Source organism: Daucus carota, chromosome 1, assembly GCF_001625215.2.
Source record: "Daucus carota subsp. sativus chromosome 1, DH1 v3.0, whole genome shotgun sequence".
Classification (NCBI taxonomy): Eukaryota; Viridiplantae; Streptophyta; class Magnoliopsida; order Apiales; family Apiaceae; genus Daucus; species Daucus carota.
The window spans coordinates 40588643-40605785 of record NC_030381.2 but is presented as its reverse complement, the minus strand read 5'-3'; the positions used below and the strand labels follow the sequence as shown (position 1 = coordinate 40605785).

Here is a 17143-nt window from a genome sequence, read left to right as displayed (position 1 = left end):
TCGTAGTTTAATAAACTATTTTATTTTTCCTGAATAAAATATTTTTTTAAAAGTGAAAATTTTGAAAAAATATTATAAAATTATATTTTATACACACCTTAAAATACGTGCCCAACAATGTAAAAAATATCAATAAATGATAGGGACATAAATACTACTTCCTCCGTCCCAACTCTCATGACAGATTATATTTTAGTGAAAAAGGTGAAAAGAATGGAAAAATAAGGAGACTAATTAAAAATTAATGTATAAAAATGAGTGTGGTCAGTAGCGGAACCAGAGGGGGCTAGAAAATGCTAGAGACCCTGAAAAAATAATGTATATTTTTTTTTCAGCCCCAGCTGAATTATAAATATTATAAAGAGAGGCTTGCTTTTCAAATTTGAAGGTATGATATTTTGATTGATTCTTGGATAAATTGTTTTTCTTTGATCTACTTTTGTATGTGTTATGATTTTGTATAAAGAGATTGTTAATTGGGGGTTTCAGATATATCAAAAATTAAAGTTTGAACTTTAAACAATTGAGTGGTACATAATTTGATGAACCGCTGTTTGATGAACGTATGCAGGGTTTCTGCTGCTGTTTGATGAACATAATTTGATGCTAGGGTCTCTGATGGTTAAGGGCAGCACATTGGTTCATTATTCGGGAAGAAAATGAATGATTTTGGGTTTGTGATTGAAATTGTTTTTAGAAACGTACTTCAGTAATAGAAAGGGTTAATTATCAAATTGGTCACTGAAGTGGGCTTAATGTATCAAGTTGGTCACTGAACTCAAAACGGTATCAAGATGGTCACTAAAGTCAACATAAATATCAAACAAGTACCTTGAAATATGAGTTCAAGTAGTAAAAATATTATTTATAAAGTTTTACACATTATTTTTAAATGTTACCACAACCAACTAAAAAGTTATGACTTCTAGTATTTAAAATAATATATTTAGATTTTATCAAGTTTATTTATTATTTATATTTTATTATATAGTTATTTTTTGTATTAATTAAAAATAAATAATAAATAAATTTGATAAAATCTAAATATATTATCATAAATATTAGAAGTCATAACCTTTTACTTGGTTTTGGTAACATTCAAAAATAATGTGTAAAACTTTATAAATAATATTTTTACTGCTTGAACTTATATTTCAAGGTACTTGTTTGATATTTATGGCCACTTCAGTGACCATCTTGATACCGTTTTAAGTTCAGTGACCAACTTGATACATTAAGCCCACTTCAGTGACCAACTTGATAATTAACCCGTAATAGAAATAAGAAAACAAAGGAGGTGGGATTATGATACAGATGAAAAGAAAAGACACACAAGACATATGTTTTTACAAAATAGATTTAGATCCCCTTATAAATATGTATTGAAGGTCTCTACCATTAATTAAATAATCTTACAATTCATTTTATGATTAACTTACTTCTTTATTTTCGAGTAAAATAAATATTTTAATCATGAAAATCATAAGTAGACTATATATTGTTTAGTAAAAAATTACTAAATGAGATCAATATATCGAACCGCGAACCGGATGCGCGGATCATCGCACCCGATTCGATTCATAAGAAATAATATTTTATATACCCGATCTGGTCGTGAACCATGCAACTAAGCCCGCTAAATCTAAGTTCCAGTTCCGCCGCCACTGAGTGTGGCAGAAGATTATAGTTAAACTTTAATATTATAAACTTGTCACTAAACATATAAAATTGAATGAATGAGACGTTCAAAAATGAGAGTGTACTGGAAATAAAAATGCACGGTAAGAAACAAACAAGCATAATCAAAGTATAATAAAACCGGTATACGTAACGAAACAAACGAGCATGATCAAAGCATAATAAAAGCGGTAGTAGTTTACAACAGGAGACCTACATTTTTCACATCTTTCACACGGTTCAAGTGTTCAACTCATTACAAGTAAATAACAATATTTAACAAGAAAAAAGAGCCAGATAGTGATAACAAATACCTGAAGACATAACGCCTTGGTCATAAAAAAGAAACGCATTGCACACATATAATGATTCTAGGGAGCAGCGGTGACCTCTAACTGTAAGCCTCCGCCCCTGTTGTTGATTACACGTCGTGATTTTGCTGGAAGAGGAGGAGCAACAAGAGCCACTGCAAGAGGTGTTTCCGATGGAGATGAAGAGGGAGTAGGAGACTGTGTAGACGCGTAAATGTCACCTCCTTTCTGGCAACATGTGGAAGTGATGGATTTATATCTATTTCCTCCGTTTATCTTTACTGTCGTCGTTAAAAGGACCACTAATAGAATTGTTAATCCCGTCTGTTTAGCCATTATGTATGAAATCACAGATCTTGCACAGGTTAAGGATTAATAGAGATCGGTGACACCTATTTATAGTAGAGGGTATCTTCTGAAGAAATCTAATAATATTGTCAACATTTTTGCCCTTGGCATGTTAATCATAATGAAACCAGGGATAGCGTTAAATTCTGTCTGCCGTGACCAACTAATGGCGCTAGTATGATGTATGCATCTCTAATATGATTGTATGTGACAAGAGTTTATACTCTGAGGCCTTTGCTTCAGTTTTACCTTAATGACGTTTTTAAGCATTGCTTCGTTTTGGCTCCGAGGTAAGGAACATATCTGCATTCCACATTAACTGGTAATTTGTACGTTTCTTAGATGGTGACATGTGTTGGTGACCGCAGACAAATCCACGTAAAAAAACAAGAAAGTAAACAAAATAGCAGAGTATTCAAGTTGATTAAATTCCAGATGAACATGTCAAACATACAGAGGTAACACTTCTAGTTTTGTTGCTGCTAATCACAGTAGTAGCTGTAAAACGAGGAGTTAGGCATAATGCAGTCGTATCTGCATGTTGCAGAAAGAGTGGTATCATTTGTGCAGGTGTAATCTGTTCCATTATGAAGCCTCCCACTCCTCCTCCCTCCGAATCACCTGTGTCAGAAACTCGAATTACTACTTTCCATATATGTAGTTAAGTAGCTAGCTAGCTGGTCAGGTAGAGACGGGGAATGAATTATAAGTGTGGCTTATTTCTCCGGATATTTTGTTATCTAATTTTATACACTTTCTAATACTATGTTCCCCCCTTTTTGAGGGGATAATGCTGCATTGTTTATATTTGATTGCATTTGTACCTTTCTGTGTATTTCAAGATGCTAAAACTTATCCTAATCTTGCCAAAAGATGAGAAATTTGGTGGTTCACTTTTACTTGCCAGAGTCTAGATGATATTTGGTTATTTACTCCAATGAGAGTGCGTGTGTTGTGTAAGTGGATTAGTCTCTTTGTATAGGACCGGAACTTTTCTAGTATATATATAATTTGAATAATTAGAAATGCCCGTGTTTAACATAAATCACATTGTATTGGTGCTTAAACATGAAAATTCCAGGGTTTTAAAAGATATAAAATAAGATCCTTTCTTCACAAGAGACCAGCATGATGTCAATACAACTGCAGGGAGCATGGACAATGGAGGCCACTGTTAAAATGCAAACCTAATGTTTTTCCCAATATCAAATTGCAATAAAGAAATGACAACGTATACAGTATGATCATGCTAAGTGCTCCGAACGCTACCAGGTTTTGAGAGAACTACTGTAGTAACTTAAAAAGATATCAAACTATCAAAGCTTTGGTTGGGAGAGATCACAAGTTTGATTCCAAATTACGACAAGGGTGTTTTCGACACCCTTTTGAATGAAAAACCAAAGTATTCACTCTGTAAGATTTAACCGGCTTCCGGCTGAATCAAACTGATTCAAGTTTTATTCAGTTATTTCAATCAAACTATCATATGAAACTAGAATTCAAAGATGCAGATCAGCCAGAAAGTAAGGCCTGTACAATTGAAAACCACAGAATGTGAAAAATATAGTTCTACGGATGAGCTCTTCCTCTTATAACCTCCCACTGCGCGGCTCCACCACCCCTGTGGTTAAGTTCATATCGCGAATGTTCTGACTGAAGAGCAACTGGAGGCGGTGTCAGTGATAATTCTGACGGAGATAAATGGAGAGTAGGAGACTCTACAGAGGGGCGAATGGCGCGGCCTCCTCTTCTGCAGCCTCTACTCATGACTACATTATATCTGTTTCCTCCTTTTATCTCTACTGTTGCCATTAAAAGGGCAAATACGATAGCTGTTAACTGCGTCTGTTTAGCCATTATTGTAACTATGTAAAATTAGAGATCTTGTGTATGGTGAGGGTAAGAACTTAAAAGTACAACACTGATATATAATTATAGCAGGGTATATATACTAGACTATTTTTTTAGATACAAAGATTGCGACAAGCATTTTGTCCTTACATTGCATGATTCAGTGAAAACAGGTAATGGTTTAAATTATCATTCCTGAAAGACCCGCACTTTACACTTTTTACATTATCATTGTATTATTGTTTTTGTCGGTGAATGTACCTGAAAATTGTTTGTATGTATTACTATTGACAGTGCCTACTGCGTACTGCCTAGCTTACAACAAAAGTTACAAAATAAACTTCGTTGCTGCAGACTGCAGTCCCCTGTTAGTTATTAACATGTAAACTCTGGACGGATTAGGATAAACTTTTAAAAAAAGAGGTTTCGCTTAAAATTAATAAGTGAATTAGTGAAATGAGAACTACATTCTGTGAAAGAAGGAAAGGCCTAGCATTCTCAATGTCTTATAAATGTTTCGGGCTTTTTAAACAAACGGCCAAAAAAGTGAAAACAAGCTTCTTACGGAAAAAAGTCACAAGTCAGTCTTGCCAAACAGGCACCTACCTTTTATACATATCGATATTTCCTATAATGTACTCTCTCCGTCCCTCACATTTCTTTATACTTTTTTATATTACTTGACACACATTTTAAGACACATATAAAATATAGTGTTTTTTTTTTTTGAATTTTTACTTTTTGTATAAAAATTTAGATAGTAAATACGTATTCAGAATAAAAAATTCAAAATAATTTATCAAACTATATTTTATATGAGTATTAAAATACGTACCGAGTCCCCGCCTCCAAATGTAAATAATTGAGGGGGCCGATAGAGTATATATATATATATATATATATATATATATACCAATTAATTAATGTATGGACGTACCTATTCAATGTTCGATTATTCAAGAAATTTTGGTTTCTTAGATGAATTTCAGACTGAGGCTTGACTTTTTAAAAATCATATATGTTATTGATAATGATATAAAAAATGTAATATTCAAACATTAAAAGTTGAATTTTAAAACAACTTTTTTTTTTTTTTGCAAATAATGGACGAAAAAGATATAAAATAAAGATGGTGTTTATATAAAGATATAAGCAGTGTTTAAGTTTTTCCGACTTTAAGCTCAAGAAATGGGTCTGTGTGGTGAATTAAAAATTGGCTTAAAACTATAAATAAGTCAGAAATTAATTTAAGCTGGGAGTTAGTTTTTCTTCCCAATTATTTATTGTCCATAACTAGAGTGATATAGGGGCCGTTTGGGTTAGCTTAAAAAAAGTAACTTCTTACTTAAATTATAGAAGTGGAGTAGAAGTGAGAAATAAAAGAGTTAATAAAGTGTTTGGAAAAAAAGTAGAAGCTCAGGTCAAGAAAAAAAGAAGCTTCCACTGCACAAACAGGCCCATAGTATTTTAATTTTAATAAATCATTATATAAACTTCAGTTGGCTCTAAAATCATGGTTTTCTTTTTCTTTTTGTTGAAGACCAAAATCAAAGTTGCTTGATACATAAACACAGGGTAAGTATTTGGGGGCCTAAAATGGCGACCGGCGAAGAAGAAGAGAGAGTTTTGGAAGAACAGCTAGAGATTCAATTACATGAACACCGAGACTCCCTCTCTGCCATCTCCCATGCCCTTCTCTCCGACCCCTCCAACTCTGAACTTCTTGCGGTCTCTCCCTCTCTCTCTCTCCCTCCCTCCCTCCCTCCCTCCCTCCCTCTCTCTCTCTCTCTCTCTCTCTCTCCCTCTCTCCCTCTCTCTCTCTCTCTCTCTCTCTCTCTCTCTCTCTTCCTTGCACACACACATTTCCTTTATTCTTCTACTGTCTCATGTTCTATTTAGGTTTGTCTTAGATGTGTATGTAAATATGTTATATGAATTTGAATACAAATCATTATTGGGACATCCCTTAATTATATAGTTTCTTCAGTTGCGACTAATCGTGATTGATGTTAAGCACTAGCTTCCGGGAATTAAGCTGATATTCGGATTATTTTAAGATCGGATAGGGTATATACTAATGTGCATCATGTAAATCAAATTAGTTTCGGCACTGTATGTAACATGAAGAAAAGTTAACAAAAAAATGAAGACAAAGACGAAGTTCCTGACTTTGTATGTAACACAAACAAGTTTTCAATGAACCTTGCTCCTTATAAACAAGTTGTCAAGATCTTTTTTTATTTTAAACTATATTGTTGCTGAGTGAAGTATTCAGTTTCTCAGGCCCCATAGCCAGACCCATGACATGCCTGGTGAACATGGGTTATGGGTATGAGCGGAAAATCGGAGAGTTCGGGTACTTATCAGAGATGCAAATTGGTTGGTATCTGCTAAGTGCTAGTTGCGCTCGTGGTTACAAATGTGTGCGCGACTTGTCCTTGTTTAGTTCATATTGAGGTTGAAGGCTAGTACATTAGTTGCTGGGAAATAATATAATTATCCATGATAAGATATAGCTAATAATATACTTCCTAATAATTAATTTCTTCATTTGACATGTAGTTTGATTTAGTAGCTCCTCTTGTGGTGCCTCCCATTGCGATTGTCCAACTGTGGCCTCTGCGCTGTTTTTGCTGCTAGGTTTCTAAGACCTGACTATCGCTGTCCAAAGCTCATGTCCTTTAAATAACAGCATGTTAAATTTCCTGATGACCTTTTCTTCCTCAGCTAAAAATTTGGTTGCCTTTTGTTGAAGTTTTATCTCTGTTGAAGTTCATCTCTGTCCATTATCTGATTGGCTTACTGTACTTGCCTTCTTGTATTTTCTCTCTATTTTGACTTAATAACTGGTTATCATGAAATAATTAGTCCAGTGTTCAAACTTAATATTTAACGGAACAGTTAAACTGGTTATCATAAATTTGATACTTCTTTGTATGGATTCTAGAGCTGAGACATTAGTCTTCAAGTAAAGAACTATGAGCGAAAGAACACAACATGATTTTGAAAATTTGAATAGTAGAAATAGATATACAAAATTTTTTTTAGTGGGGAGGGAGGGGGTTGATGGCATTTAAGAGGGTTGGAAGAGAGCGCTGCAAAGGGATATTGAAATTTCGGACAAAATAAGAATTCCAAAGCTATATATCTCTTAAATATATACCAAACTTCTAACTGAGCTCATTAATTAGTCTATTTTTGAATAGTTAATGCGGTAATTGTTAACATTTGTCATGCAAAAGATTTACTTTGACTGACGAAGCAAAAATGAAATTTGGTGCTCAATTCAACTTCTGTCTGCTTTATATACTCAATCTCAAATAACCTTAATTATGGGAAACAATAAATTAAAGCTAATGTACATTTTAGCGAAGTAGACAGACCAGACTGCTTAACATTGCAGTAAATCTATTTAGCAAAAAAAAACAAAACAAAAAAACATTGCAGTAAATCTGTCTGTTTTTGTCAATATGCTGTCTAGTTCGCCTAAGTCATCCAAAAGTGTCTGATTAGTGGTTAGTCTGGTTTTTTTCGAAACGTCTGTCTGGTTTGCTGGTCTTGAATCAATGTATTCTTCATCTTTTTTCTCACATTGTACAAGTATATATCCTTAAAATTTCACTGGGCCTAGTTTTAAAACTATGGTTTGAGGACAAAGTTATTGCTTTCATTATATATGTTTGCTTATATTATTTGCTTGATGACTCTCGTCTTTGTTGGTCCCTCACTCACACACACGCACACACATATCGTTATTCGTTTGTAGATATATATGCTTTTCTTGAATTTCCTGAAAAGTTTGTGTTTCACTAGGTTCAAGAGGAGCTTGTTCAGGCAAGTAAAGATGCGGAAGATGGGCTTTTTCATCTCAAGCGTGCAAGGTTGTTGCGAGAGACTGATGTTGCCCTACAAGGTACCAAATCTACTATCGAGGATGTCATGGTTGAGTCTCTTGATACACCAGATCTCCAAGCAGAACCACTGAAAGATCCGAGTTATTCAATCGGATCTAAATGTAGATTTAGACATACAGATGGACGATGGTATAATGGTGTAGTAATTGGTCTAGAAGAGTCTGATGAAGCAAAAGTTTCTTTCTTGACTCCAACATCTGAAAACATGCTGGTGAGTATAAGTTCCAGATCTCATTTTTGCATACTGCAGTCGCATCATGAATTGTTTTCACTGTTGCTACCAAAGTGAAATTTCTCTAGACAGATACAGAGAACCAGTGATTTATTATTATTATCTCCGGATGAATAGTTTTTATGATCGGCAGTATCGACAACTAAATTGTAGATTTTGTATTGTAGTCCACTATAACTGCACATCAACATTTGCATTGGACTAAATTTCTGTAAAGAACTTATTAGTAGAAGAATGAGCTAAAACCGGTTGACCTAGATATGTTTGACAGACAAGTATAAGTTTGTTATAGTTTGTAAAGAAACAATGTTATTGAATGTCAAAGAACATTACAAGGACAGTAATTACTAGATAGCCCTTGCGAGCTTTACATTTGGCATATCTGGAGCACAGGCCAGATCTTTTTTGGTGCCGCCTTTCTCTCAGGTACTCAGTTTGGGGAACTTAAATCTATAGTTTATATAGGAGTCTAGGGATAACAAGGATCAGGCCTAAGAGTAGCTAGCTAGTATGTTGAGAACTTAGAGAGGTTTTGGTGATAATGCCTTCCTTAGAACTAATATTAAACAGAAAAAAGTACTTTCTGTGAGGCTTAGAAGTTCAATATTTATTAGAAATCTAGTAAACTTGCCAACATAGTTGACCAACTCTCATTTAAAAAAGTCAATAATATTTACTTCACCGACTTGACTAATAGTTATAGTACTGAATTAATACTACAGATTTTCCAAGAGTTCGAGCATTTGTAGACTTAAAAAAGCAACTCCATAACATAGTTGATTAATTCATATCAGGACTTAGATGATGCTTATAGTTATCTTATAAAATGGATGGGTCAGCTTAGACATACCATCCATAAGATCATTTATGCCCTCATGAATAAGAACATATTTTCAACCATCTTGATGCATAGAGAATTTGTACCTAGATTTTACTTTCTGTTAAAACAACTGTGTGATATAAAACCCATGAGCTTACTTGATTACTCCCACTGCATTAAGATATTTCTCTGGCAAAAAAAATTAGTGCCCTGAAAAAATGTACTCCCTTTGTCCCATTTTAACTGTTGTATGACTTTTTCCAAGTATATTGAGGTGTAAAAATATTATATCTACACTCAATAAAAAATTCAATTCTTATATCAAATAAAAGTTTAGATTCTAAACTTTTATTTGATATAAATTTTGTAAAGAATAATCATGTTTAGATGTGATTTTTTAACATCTTAAAATACGTGTAAAAAAGTCAAAAGCAGTTAAAATGGGACGGAGGGAGTACCATTTTTTTTGTTCATTCAGTATTTAATTTTGTAATTCATTCAGAAACTTTAACTATTGAGATGAATACTAATGTTTATCAGTATTTTTAATTGTTCAGATAGATATCATTTTAAATCTGCTAAATGTCTCCTAAGTCATACTAAACAAGCTAGATGAGGCAAATATGACTACTACCAATAAAGAATCTGAGGATATTAGTTTGACTAGAGTCTATTATTCTTTAATCAAAAGCTTTGGGCCTTGGGCTTTTTCTGCATAGCAATCTTTCTTTTTAATCTAATTCACACCATTCTTCCATTATTGCTATGTCACTTAACATATTTCATCCTAAAATTGAGGTGGTCATTTGATCACCACCACCACTCCACCTCCAAGTATCAAGAAATAAATTGCAGAGTTCTGATTATCAAAGATTGACATCAGAGTTTGGTATTGCCTTGTGAGTTCCTAAAGATTTGGTGTAGGTACTCGGTAGACTCTCGTTTCTCCTATAGAAGTGTTGAGTATTTCCTTTTATGAAGTGTAAAGGACACCGCACTCAAAGTGTCTGTGGAGCCTTGTCCAAAGGTTTTATGCTACCATGCTAGTGTTACGAACTCTAGGCGTTACCTTGTCCAAAATATTTCAAGTTATCCTTCACCTTGCTCTGAATTGCTTCTCTCTTCATTCACTTTTTAGGTTGTATCAGTAAACTGCTAAATATTCAAACAAATTTCTTATTAGTTATGCATAGTTTTTCCCTTTTATCCATTTGAAGTGACATGAGTCTAGACAATAGACATAGACAATAATTGTTAACTTACTAGATTAAGTATTAGAGATCAAATTACTAATGCTGGACCACGCAAGTGCAGATGTGCAAGTTCTTTCAACAGCAAAGATGTCGATTTGGTTCTAGTTGCCGCTTATCACATGGTATGTTACAGTTGTTCTATGTAACTGCAAGTATTCCCTAAAAAACAATAGTAGGCCTCGTCCATTCTTCAAAACCTGTTTTTTATCTAAGAAAGTCACATGAGAAACACGTGTGCGGTTTGAGTCTTCTTTTTGGGTCACCTAATAATTATATCGCGAGTGATGTTTAATCATGTGGTTTGGTGGTTATATTCAAATACAGGTGTTTTATATTTTTAAAAAAAAGGGTAGGTCTAATGTGTCGCTGTTTTTTTTAATTGAATTTGCAAAATTTACTAGTATTCCTCGTATTTTGTGTTGTATCTTTTATCGTAAAGCTTGCTGAGATTGCCACTTTATTTAAGATCCCCTATGATAAACTGAATATTGTTATTTGTTTTGTAGGGATTGATGTCCCAATATATTCCTTGAAGACATATAGGCCCACAATTTGGGATCAATCGATGGCGGGGTCTAGTATTTGGGCTGTCGCTGACAGTAAAGCTGGCATTTGGCGGAAGGCGGAACTTGAATTATGGGATGACAAACTTAGTCTGGCGAAAGTTATTTTTCTAGATGATGGAAGCTCTTTAAAGCTTGGAACTGAATCTATTTCATTGTCTGCATATGCTCAGTTGTCTGATGAAGAAGACAACTCAAGCTCTGAGCATTCTGATTATAGTGACTATGACGAAGATAACTCAGAAGGTTTAGGGTTTCAGGAAAATTCTACCCTGCAGAGGGGAATCCAGACTGAAACTGCTGTTTTTGCGAAATGGGAGAATCACACTCGTGGCATTGCTTCAAAGATGATGGCTAGTATGGGTTACTCCGAAGGTATGGGTCTTGGTGCTACGGGTCAGGGAATTGTGGATCCCATCTCTGTGAGAGTCCTTCCATCAAAGCAATCTCTTGATCATGCACTGGAATCTCGAGAAAATGGAGAGAAAAATGATAACACTGAAAAGAAACGAAGCAGAGGTGGAAAGAGGAAACGCGACAAGAAATTTGCAGCAGCTGCTAGGGCAGCAAAAGAGGCAGAGGAACCTAGCCCTGATGTCTTTAGTCTTATTAATACCCAGCTTGCGAAGCACAGTGAAGCCTTAAATGGTGGAAGGTCAGGAATAAATCAGCAGAATAAGTCCTCTAAGAAGGGGAACAACGAAGATAGGCGGGCTTTAGTTGCTTATACTGATGAGGTGAAGGAATTGAGAATGCGAATCGAGAAGCTGGAAGAAATGGTTACCCGAAACAAGAAAGAGAAGGTGGTATATGAGGCTGCTATGAGAAAACTTCACGAGACTCGGAAAGCTCTGGAACGGGTTGAGGCGGCTCATGCATCTGCTTCAACTGCACTTTCTAGTGAAGAAAGGGAAAAGAAATGGCTCAAGTTCTAGTAGTTGCTGAGTTTTATATCCCTATGTACTCATTGCTTGTTTTTCATAATTAAATCTGATCTGTAAAACTAGAGTCCTTTATTAAGGAATGGCGTCGAATCCGTGTAGTTTGTATGTTTGCAATTCTACAGTTCTAGTTATCCTGTGGAGCTGTGTTTCGAAGCGAGCTTGTGGCACAAGACTTGAGTTTTGAAAAGATACTATGATCATTGTAAGTCATTGCCAGTGGGTCAACGTCCTTTTGGATACCGTTTTATGCCACCTCATTACAAAGTGGTCACTACAAAAAAATTAGTCACAACTCCTTCATTATTGAGCCTATTTAACATATTTTTTATGATCAATTTTATTTTTATCATATCATATTAATAGTAAAGTAATAAATTTTAATTTTAATATAATAGTATTAGTTTTGAATAATTAAAATGATTAAATTTTCATAAATTGATACTAATATAAAAGACATGACCCGTAATTAAAATACTTTCAACTAATTTAAATAATTAATCAAAAATATCACATGAGAGGAAACATAAATTAAATATTACAATATAAAAGAAATTAATGATTATTATGGAATAAAAATTTAATATATATATTTTATTCAAAAAAAATTGAATAATAATATATAAAGGTATGTTTTTTTATATCTCAAATTACGTATAAAAAGCCTGACTTTTATTATGGGACAAATGGAGTATATACACTGTGAACGGGAACAGAGACAGGAACTAGAACGTGACACGCATTTTAGTGTTCTTGTAAAAAATAAAATATATAACTTATTTTTAAAATTTTGTTCCAATGAAAATATCAAAAAGTAAGTTATATATTTTTGTAAAAAAATATATCGATCGGTGGAAAGCCAACGCTAACAACAAAAATAAACGGGACAGACACAATACTGTACATAGAGACTTTTGGATCATAAAAGAATACATTGACGTTCAGTTACGATTTCATCCACATACATATTGGGCCGAATTTGTTGGGACATATAAATGTAAGCAGCCTTTGAGTATCGATTAGCCGTCAGTAGAAAACGAAGAGAAACAGAAGCAGCAAAGAAAAGAGATTAGGGGTCAAAAAGGAGAGATGGCGTCGCTGATGAGATGGTTCGCCGATCCCAGTAGAAATCCGCTCGCTAAGTGGCACCTGAGAGCTGTTGATCAAAGCCTCCGCAAATACGGTCTCTCTCTCTCTCTCTCTCTCTCTCCCTCTCTTTCTCTCAATAGATTAGACTCTTGTGAACCTGAGATTTGTACTTGTTTGATGCTATTGTATCGATTGTTCTGTGTATGTATATGCTTGTTTGTTTCTTTCTGTGGTATCCGATTTGTTCTCATAAGTTGTGCGTTAATTAGGTCTGCGTTATGACGATTTGTACGATCCTCAATTCTCTTTGGATATTAATGAGGCGCTCAATCGGCTTCCCGAAGAGGTAGTTCATGCTCGAAACCAGCGTCTCAAGCGCTGTATGGATCTCAGCATGAAGCACTCCTCCCTTCCCAAGGACCTCCAGGTCTTCTGCTCTTTTCTGTCCTATCTAATTAAGACCCTGAGATCATGTACATACTAATGTATTACAATATAAACATATTGCCGGTGTTGTTGTAACCAGTTCTTCTTGAAAACGTCGAGACTCTGTTTTGAGGTGTGGTAGTTTGTCTATTTATATATGTAACTGTGTGCAATAACAAAGTGATAGGAATGAGAACAAATCAACAGTTAGTGAGTTATAGATTTTTAATAACTTTAATACTCAGTCTACCTTCTTTTCCCGGTCTTAAAAATCTTGATTAAAGATCTCGAAACTTTGAATAATTTAACATGCGAGCATAATCACTCTCTGGCTATTCTAAATGTTCTATACCATTGCTTATTTTCCAGGATCTACAATCTCATCAAAAAGATGCTTCCTTTCCCAACTTGAGTACCCCATAAATAACCAGTAGTCCGAAATAGAACGGTCTCCCGCCTGTAATGCTTTTATGACATCTAGCGTCTCCCAGTGATCAAGAAAGTGAATCTCTGGTTCCGCGTCTTGATCACGATATTTCACATGCTTCGAGATAGAGCAACAAGAGGCATTCCTCGTATTATAACTGGCCCCCCAAGAGATAAAGATGCCCGTTTTAGCAGTTCTAACCCTTCATCTAATTTTCCGAGTGTGTGCCAACTGATATGCTTATTAATAATTACACCTTGGAATCCCGTACTTTGATTCACTTTATCAATTAGAATTTTAGATTGGTCAAAAGGATGTACATTGACTAGCTTCTCACTTGCAACAAGTATTGAACCAGCAACCAGTTCAGTGCCTATTTCATGTGGGCAATTGTACCTTTGCGGACTCATTTCATAATCTTTAACTTCTATTTTCTGTGCTCGGTCTTTCAGTAGAACCTCATGGTATATATTTGACAATGAAGAAGGATCCTTAATATTTGAAGCCTGTGTCACATATTTATGCAAATTTCCGTACCTGACTCTTTGTGAGGCTTTATTCCATAAATAACCTGCAAAAGTTTGCTATTTTGTTTGATAAAAAACAAGGCTAAATCTTTTTCGATCCAGAAAGTTAAACCAGAGTTCCAGTTACCATTTTCTCCGAAAAGCCTCTCCGAGTTACCTTCATAATAGTGGTAGTATGCTTACGTTGTCTTAAGCATAACTGAATTTGCTGATATATGTTTAGTTTATTAGTATATGACTTGATGTTTTTTTTGTGACCTAAATACATTCTGCATTCCTGCCCCGGCTTATTAATTTCTTAATATTTGCCTCTCACTGGTCTCCGTTCTGTTCAGTGTTGATCTATAAAACAAGTATGATTGCCGTCCTCCATTCACTGAATTGTTGGTCCAACTATTGGGTGCACAACTAGAAGCACATTATAGATTGTAGTGACTCCAGAGATATGTATTTGCCTATCATCCTAATATATGTTTACAACTCCATAGTTGATAAAGATCAACTCCACGGAACTAAGGATGAAGTACCACACAAATATCAACTGGTTCATTCCCAGGAAAATAGAGTATTGTAGCTTTTGAATAACTAGCTTATGATATTTTATTAACGCATGCATCATAAAATAAAATTTTGGTCTCTGTTTTGTATTTCCCTTGATATTTATCCTTTTTAATTGACCAGAGACAGGATTCTTATAATATTATAAAAGTTACCAAAGTTACACCTAAGGTTGTCAGTTTGATCCCTAGATACTTAGCTAAATGGATACCACTCATAGGTATCAAGAGGTCTGGAATTCAAGTTTTGGTGGAGACAAATGTGTCTGTGAGTATGAAGGTTTCTTTTGATGGACCTAATTAAAAAGGAAAAAGATGCTAGTATGTAAAAACATGCATGTTTGTACAAAATCTTACTAAAAATATGGGTGTAGTATGTTTATGAACTGGGTTTATTAGCTAATTAATCACTTTTAATTTTATACTGTTGCCAATACTAGTGCTTAGCGACAAGTTAAGATTTCAGATTTAGTTTATAGGCTTTTCTAATAATATTTCAGCCTTCAACTTCAACATTACCTAATAGTGCTGCATGTTTATGTATATCTTTTAATTAAGTAGTTTTTTTATGAATAATATTCATTAATGTTGATATCAGCTAAATTAATTTAAATTTACATTTAATATGCTCTGTAATATTTAATTGGACTGCCCTGTCCTATTTGCATAAATTTTCGTTTTATTTTCTCAGGCAATGCAGACTCCATTTAGAAGCTATGTTCGAGAGATGTTGGCCGTTGTAAGATCTTAAACTTATAATGCTTTGTTAATAATATTTCTGTCACTCTTTAATAGTTGCATGCCGTAACCTGCAAGTTCACAATATAGTTGGCATTTTGATTTGTGGTGTTGTCCTCATCCGTCATCACACAAGATTAACCAATAATGTTTTATTATGCGGTTGTGCCTGTCTTTGTTTTTAAAGAATATCAATCATGGATATATATGCGTCATCTGCCTGGACTTTCATATACCTTGTACTGTTTTAGTTGTCTGTACAAGTTTTTTAAGACTATGTTTGTTTTTGATAATTTTTCCATCTGATTGTGCTAAGTGCTTCCTGCTAAATTTGCTTCTCCGTTTGTGTATTACTCAGTTTCTGCTGCTTTATTGACAGCCCCTTTCAATCAAATTTGTCTTGCATGCAACATTCAACATATCAAGCAAATATTTTATGTAGGAAAAATGTTAAATCTTCTATTCAAGTGTGCTTTTGTCTAAAATCGAATGAAGAAGTGACTATCAGGATATCAAGTTTTAACCTTCATTCACATCTTACCTATCAGAATTATATAGTGATGGAACAGAGAGGAATGTCTGTAGTATGGTATTTATGTAATTATTTTGTTTTATTTTGCTTATTATGACTTTGTGAGCATAGTTTAAAAGATAATAAAGAACACTGATGGGGATGTGGCCCGACTTTGGGGATCAATGTTATGTTCAGCCCTTAAAATTATATTGATGTTTTTGTTTATTTCTTTAAAACAACTTGAAATGAAGAATAAGATTCTTTAATTAATAAAATAAGTCTTGCAATATTTAATACACAGACCTTATTGGTAAATGTTGAATATTGAATATCTCTGTCGGAGGGTAAAATAACTTGTAATTGGTAGTCAGTACTCTGTTTAAGTGAAGCTTGATATGGAACATACATATGATTTGTATTTTAACGCCCCATCAGCAACAAAGTAGACATTCTAAAAAGTACAAAGCATTTTTTTAGATGTTAAAGCGTGTCTAAGTGTTTTCTGAGTAAACTGAGAAGTGGTGATATTGATATACTGAAAATAGTGTGTTGAATTAATTAAACTGTTTTGGGCTTCTGTTTATAGGTACAGCGGGAGAATGCTGAAAGGAAAGCTTTGGGTGCTCTGCCCCTCTACCAGCGCACAATCCCTTAATTTGATTCTTGGAGTTGAACTGCTCGCTCTTATATAATTCCTTTGAGCTGAAAATTAGAACTGTTTATCTAATAAATCATATGCGAGACGGTCAGAAGTCATTCTTTGTGTATGTTTATGCTGACATTTCTCGAAGAGACCTTTCAGTATTTTGTACCAAGTACACCTTTTAAAGTATGAATTTTTTGTCACTCAACTTTTACTGGCATTAGAAACTTACCAGTAAACAATTAAATTTCTTTGTAATTGCGGCAAACGAATTTTGGTTTTAGTAATTAAATATTACATATAATGCTGGGT

General features: G+C 34.3%; 2 protein-coding genes across 3 annotated transcripts; both read left to right on the top strand.

Annotated features, from left to right (window-relative positions):
- Window positions 1–5704: 5704 nt before the first annotated feature.
- LOC108205226 (zinc finger CCCH domain-containing protein 22) lies at window positions 5705–12123 on the top strand. Its single transcript, XM_017375087.2, has 4 exons — window positions 5705–5915; window positions 8001–8312; window positions 10468–10528; window positions 10913–12123. The coding sequence occupies exons 1-4, from the start codon at window positions 5784–5786 to the stop codon at window positions 11902–11904; spliced, it is 1497 nt and encodes a 498-aa protein (XP_017230576.1). The 5' UTR covers window positions 5705–5783; the 3' UTR covers window positions 11905–12123.
- A 720-nt stretch (window positions 12124–12843) lies between these two features.
- LOC108205315 (cytochrome b-c1 complex subunit 7-1, mitochondrial-like) lies at window positions 12844–17039 on the top strand. Of its 2 annotated transcripts, none has more exons than XM_017375231.2 (4): window positions 12844–13093; window positions 13269–13426; window positions 15628–15675; window positions 16775–17039. In XM_017375231.2, exons 1-4 carry the CDS (start codon window positions 13000–13002, stop codon window positions 16841–16843), a joined length of 369 nt encoding a protein of 122 aa, XP_017230720.1. In that variant the 5' UTR covers window positions 12844–12999; the 3' UTR covers window positions 16844–17039. The 2 variants fall into 2 exon arrangements, 1 of the variants encoding a protein (XP_017230720.1); XR_010287245.1 differs by having other exon boundaries at window positions 12871–13093; window positions 13795–15675.
- The last annotated feature ends 104 nt before the right edge of the window (window positions 17040–17143 follow it).

Excerpts from the sequence above, each read along its gene's own strand:
- LOC108205226 (XM_017375087.2), top strand. The coding sequence starts at position 5,784 with ATGGCGACCGGCGAAGAAGAAGAGAGAGTTTTGGAAGAACAGCTAGAG. Across the intron at positions 5,916-8,000 it reads CCAACTCTGAACTTCTTGCG|GTTCAAGAGGAGCTTGTTCA; the intron begins GTCTCTCCCTCT and ends GTGTTTCACTAG. Across the intron at positions 10,529-10,912 it reads TAGTTGCCGCTTATCACATG|GGATTGATGTCCCAATATAT; the intron begins GTATGTTACAGT and ends TTTGTTTTGTAG.
- LOC108205315 (XM_017375231.2), top strand. The coding sequence starts at position 13,000 with ATGGCGTCGCTGATGAGATGGTTCGCCGATCCCAGTAGAAATCCGCTC. Across the intron at positions 13,427-15,627 it reads CCCTTCCCAAGGACCTCCAG|GCAATGCAGACTCCATTTAG; the intron begins GTCTTCTGCTCT and ends TTATTTTCTCAG. Across the intron at positions 15,676-16,774 it reads TTCGAGAGATGTTGGCCGTT|GTACAGCGGGAGAATGCTGA; the intron begins GTAAGATCTTAA and ends TTCTGTTTATAG.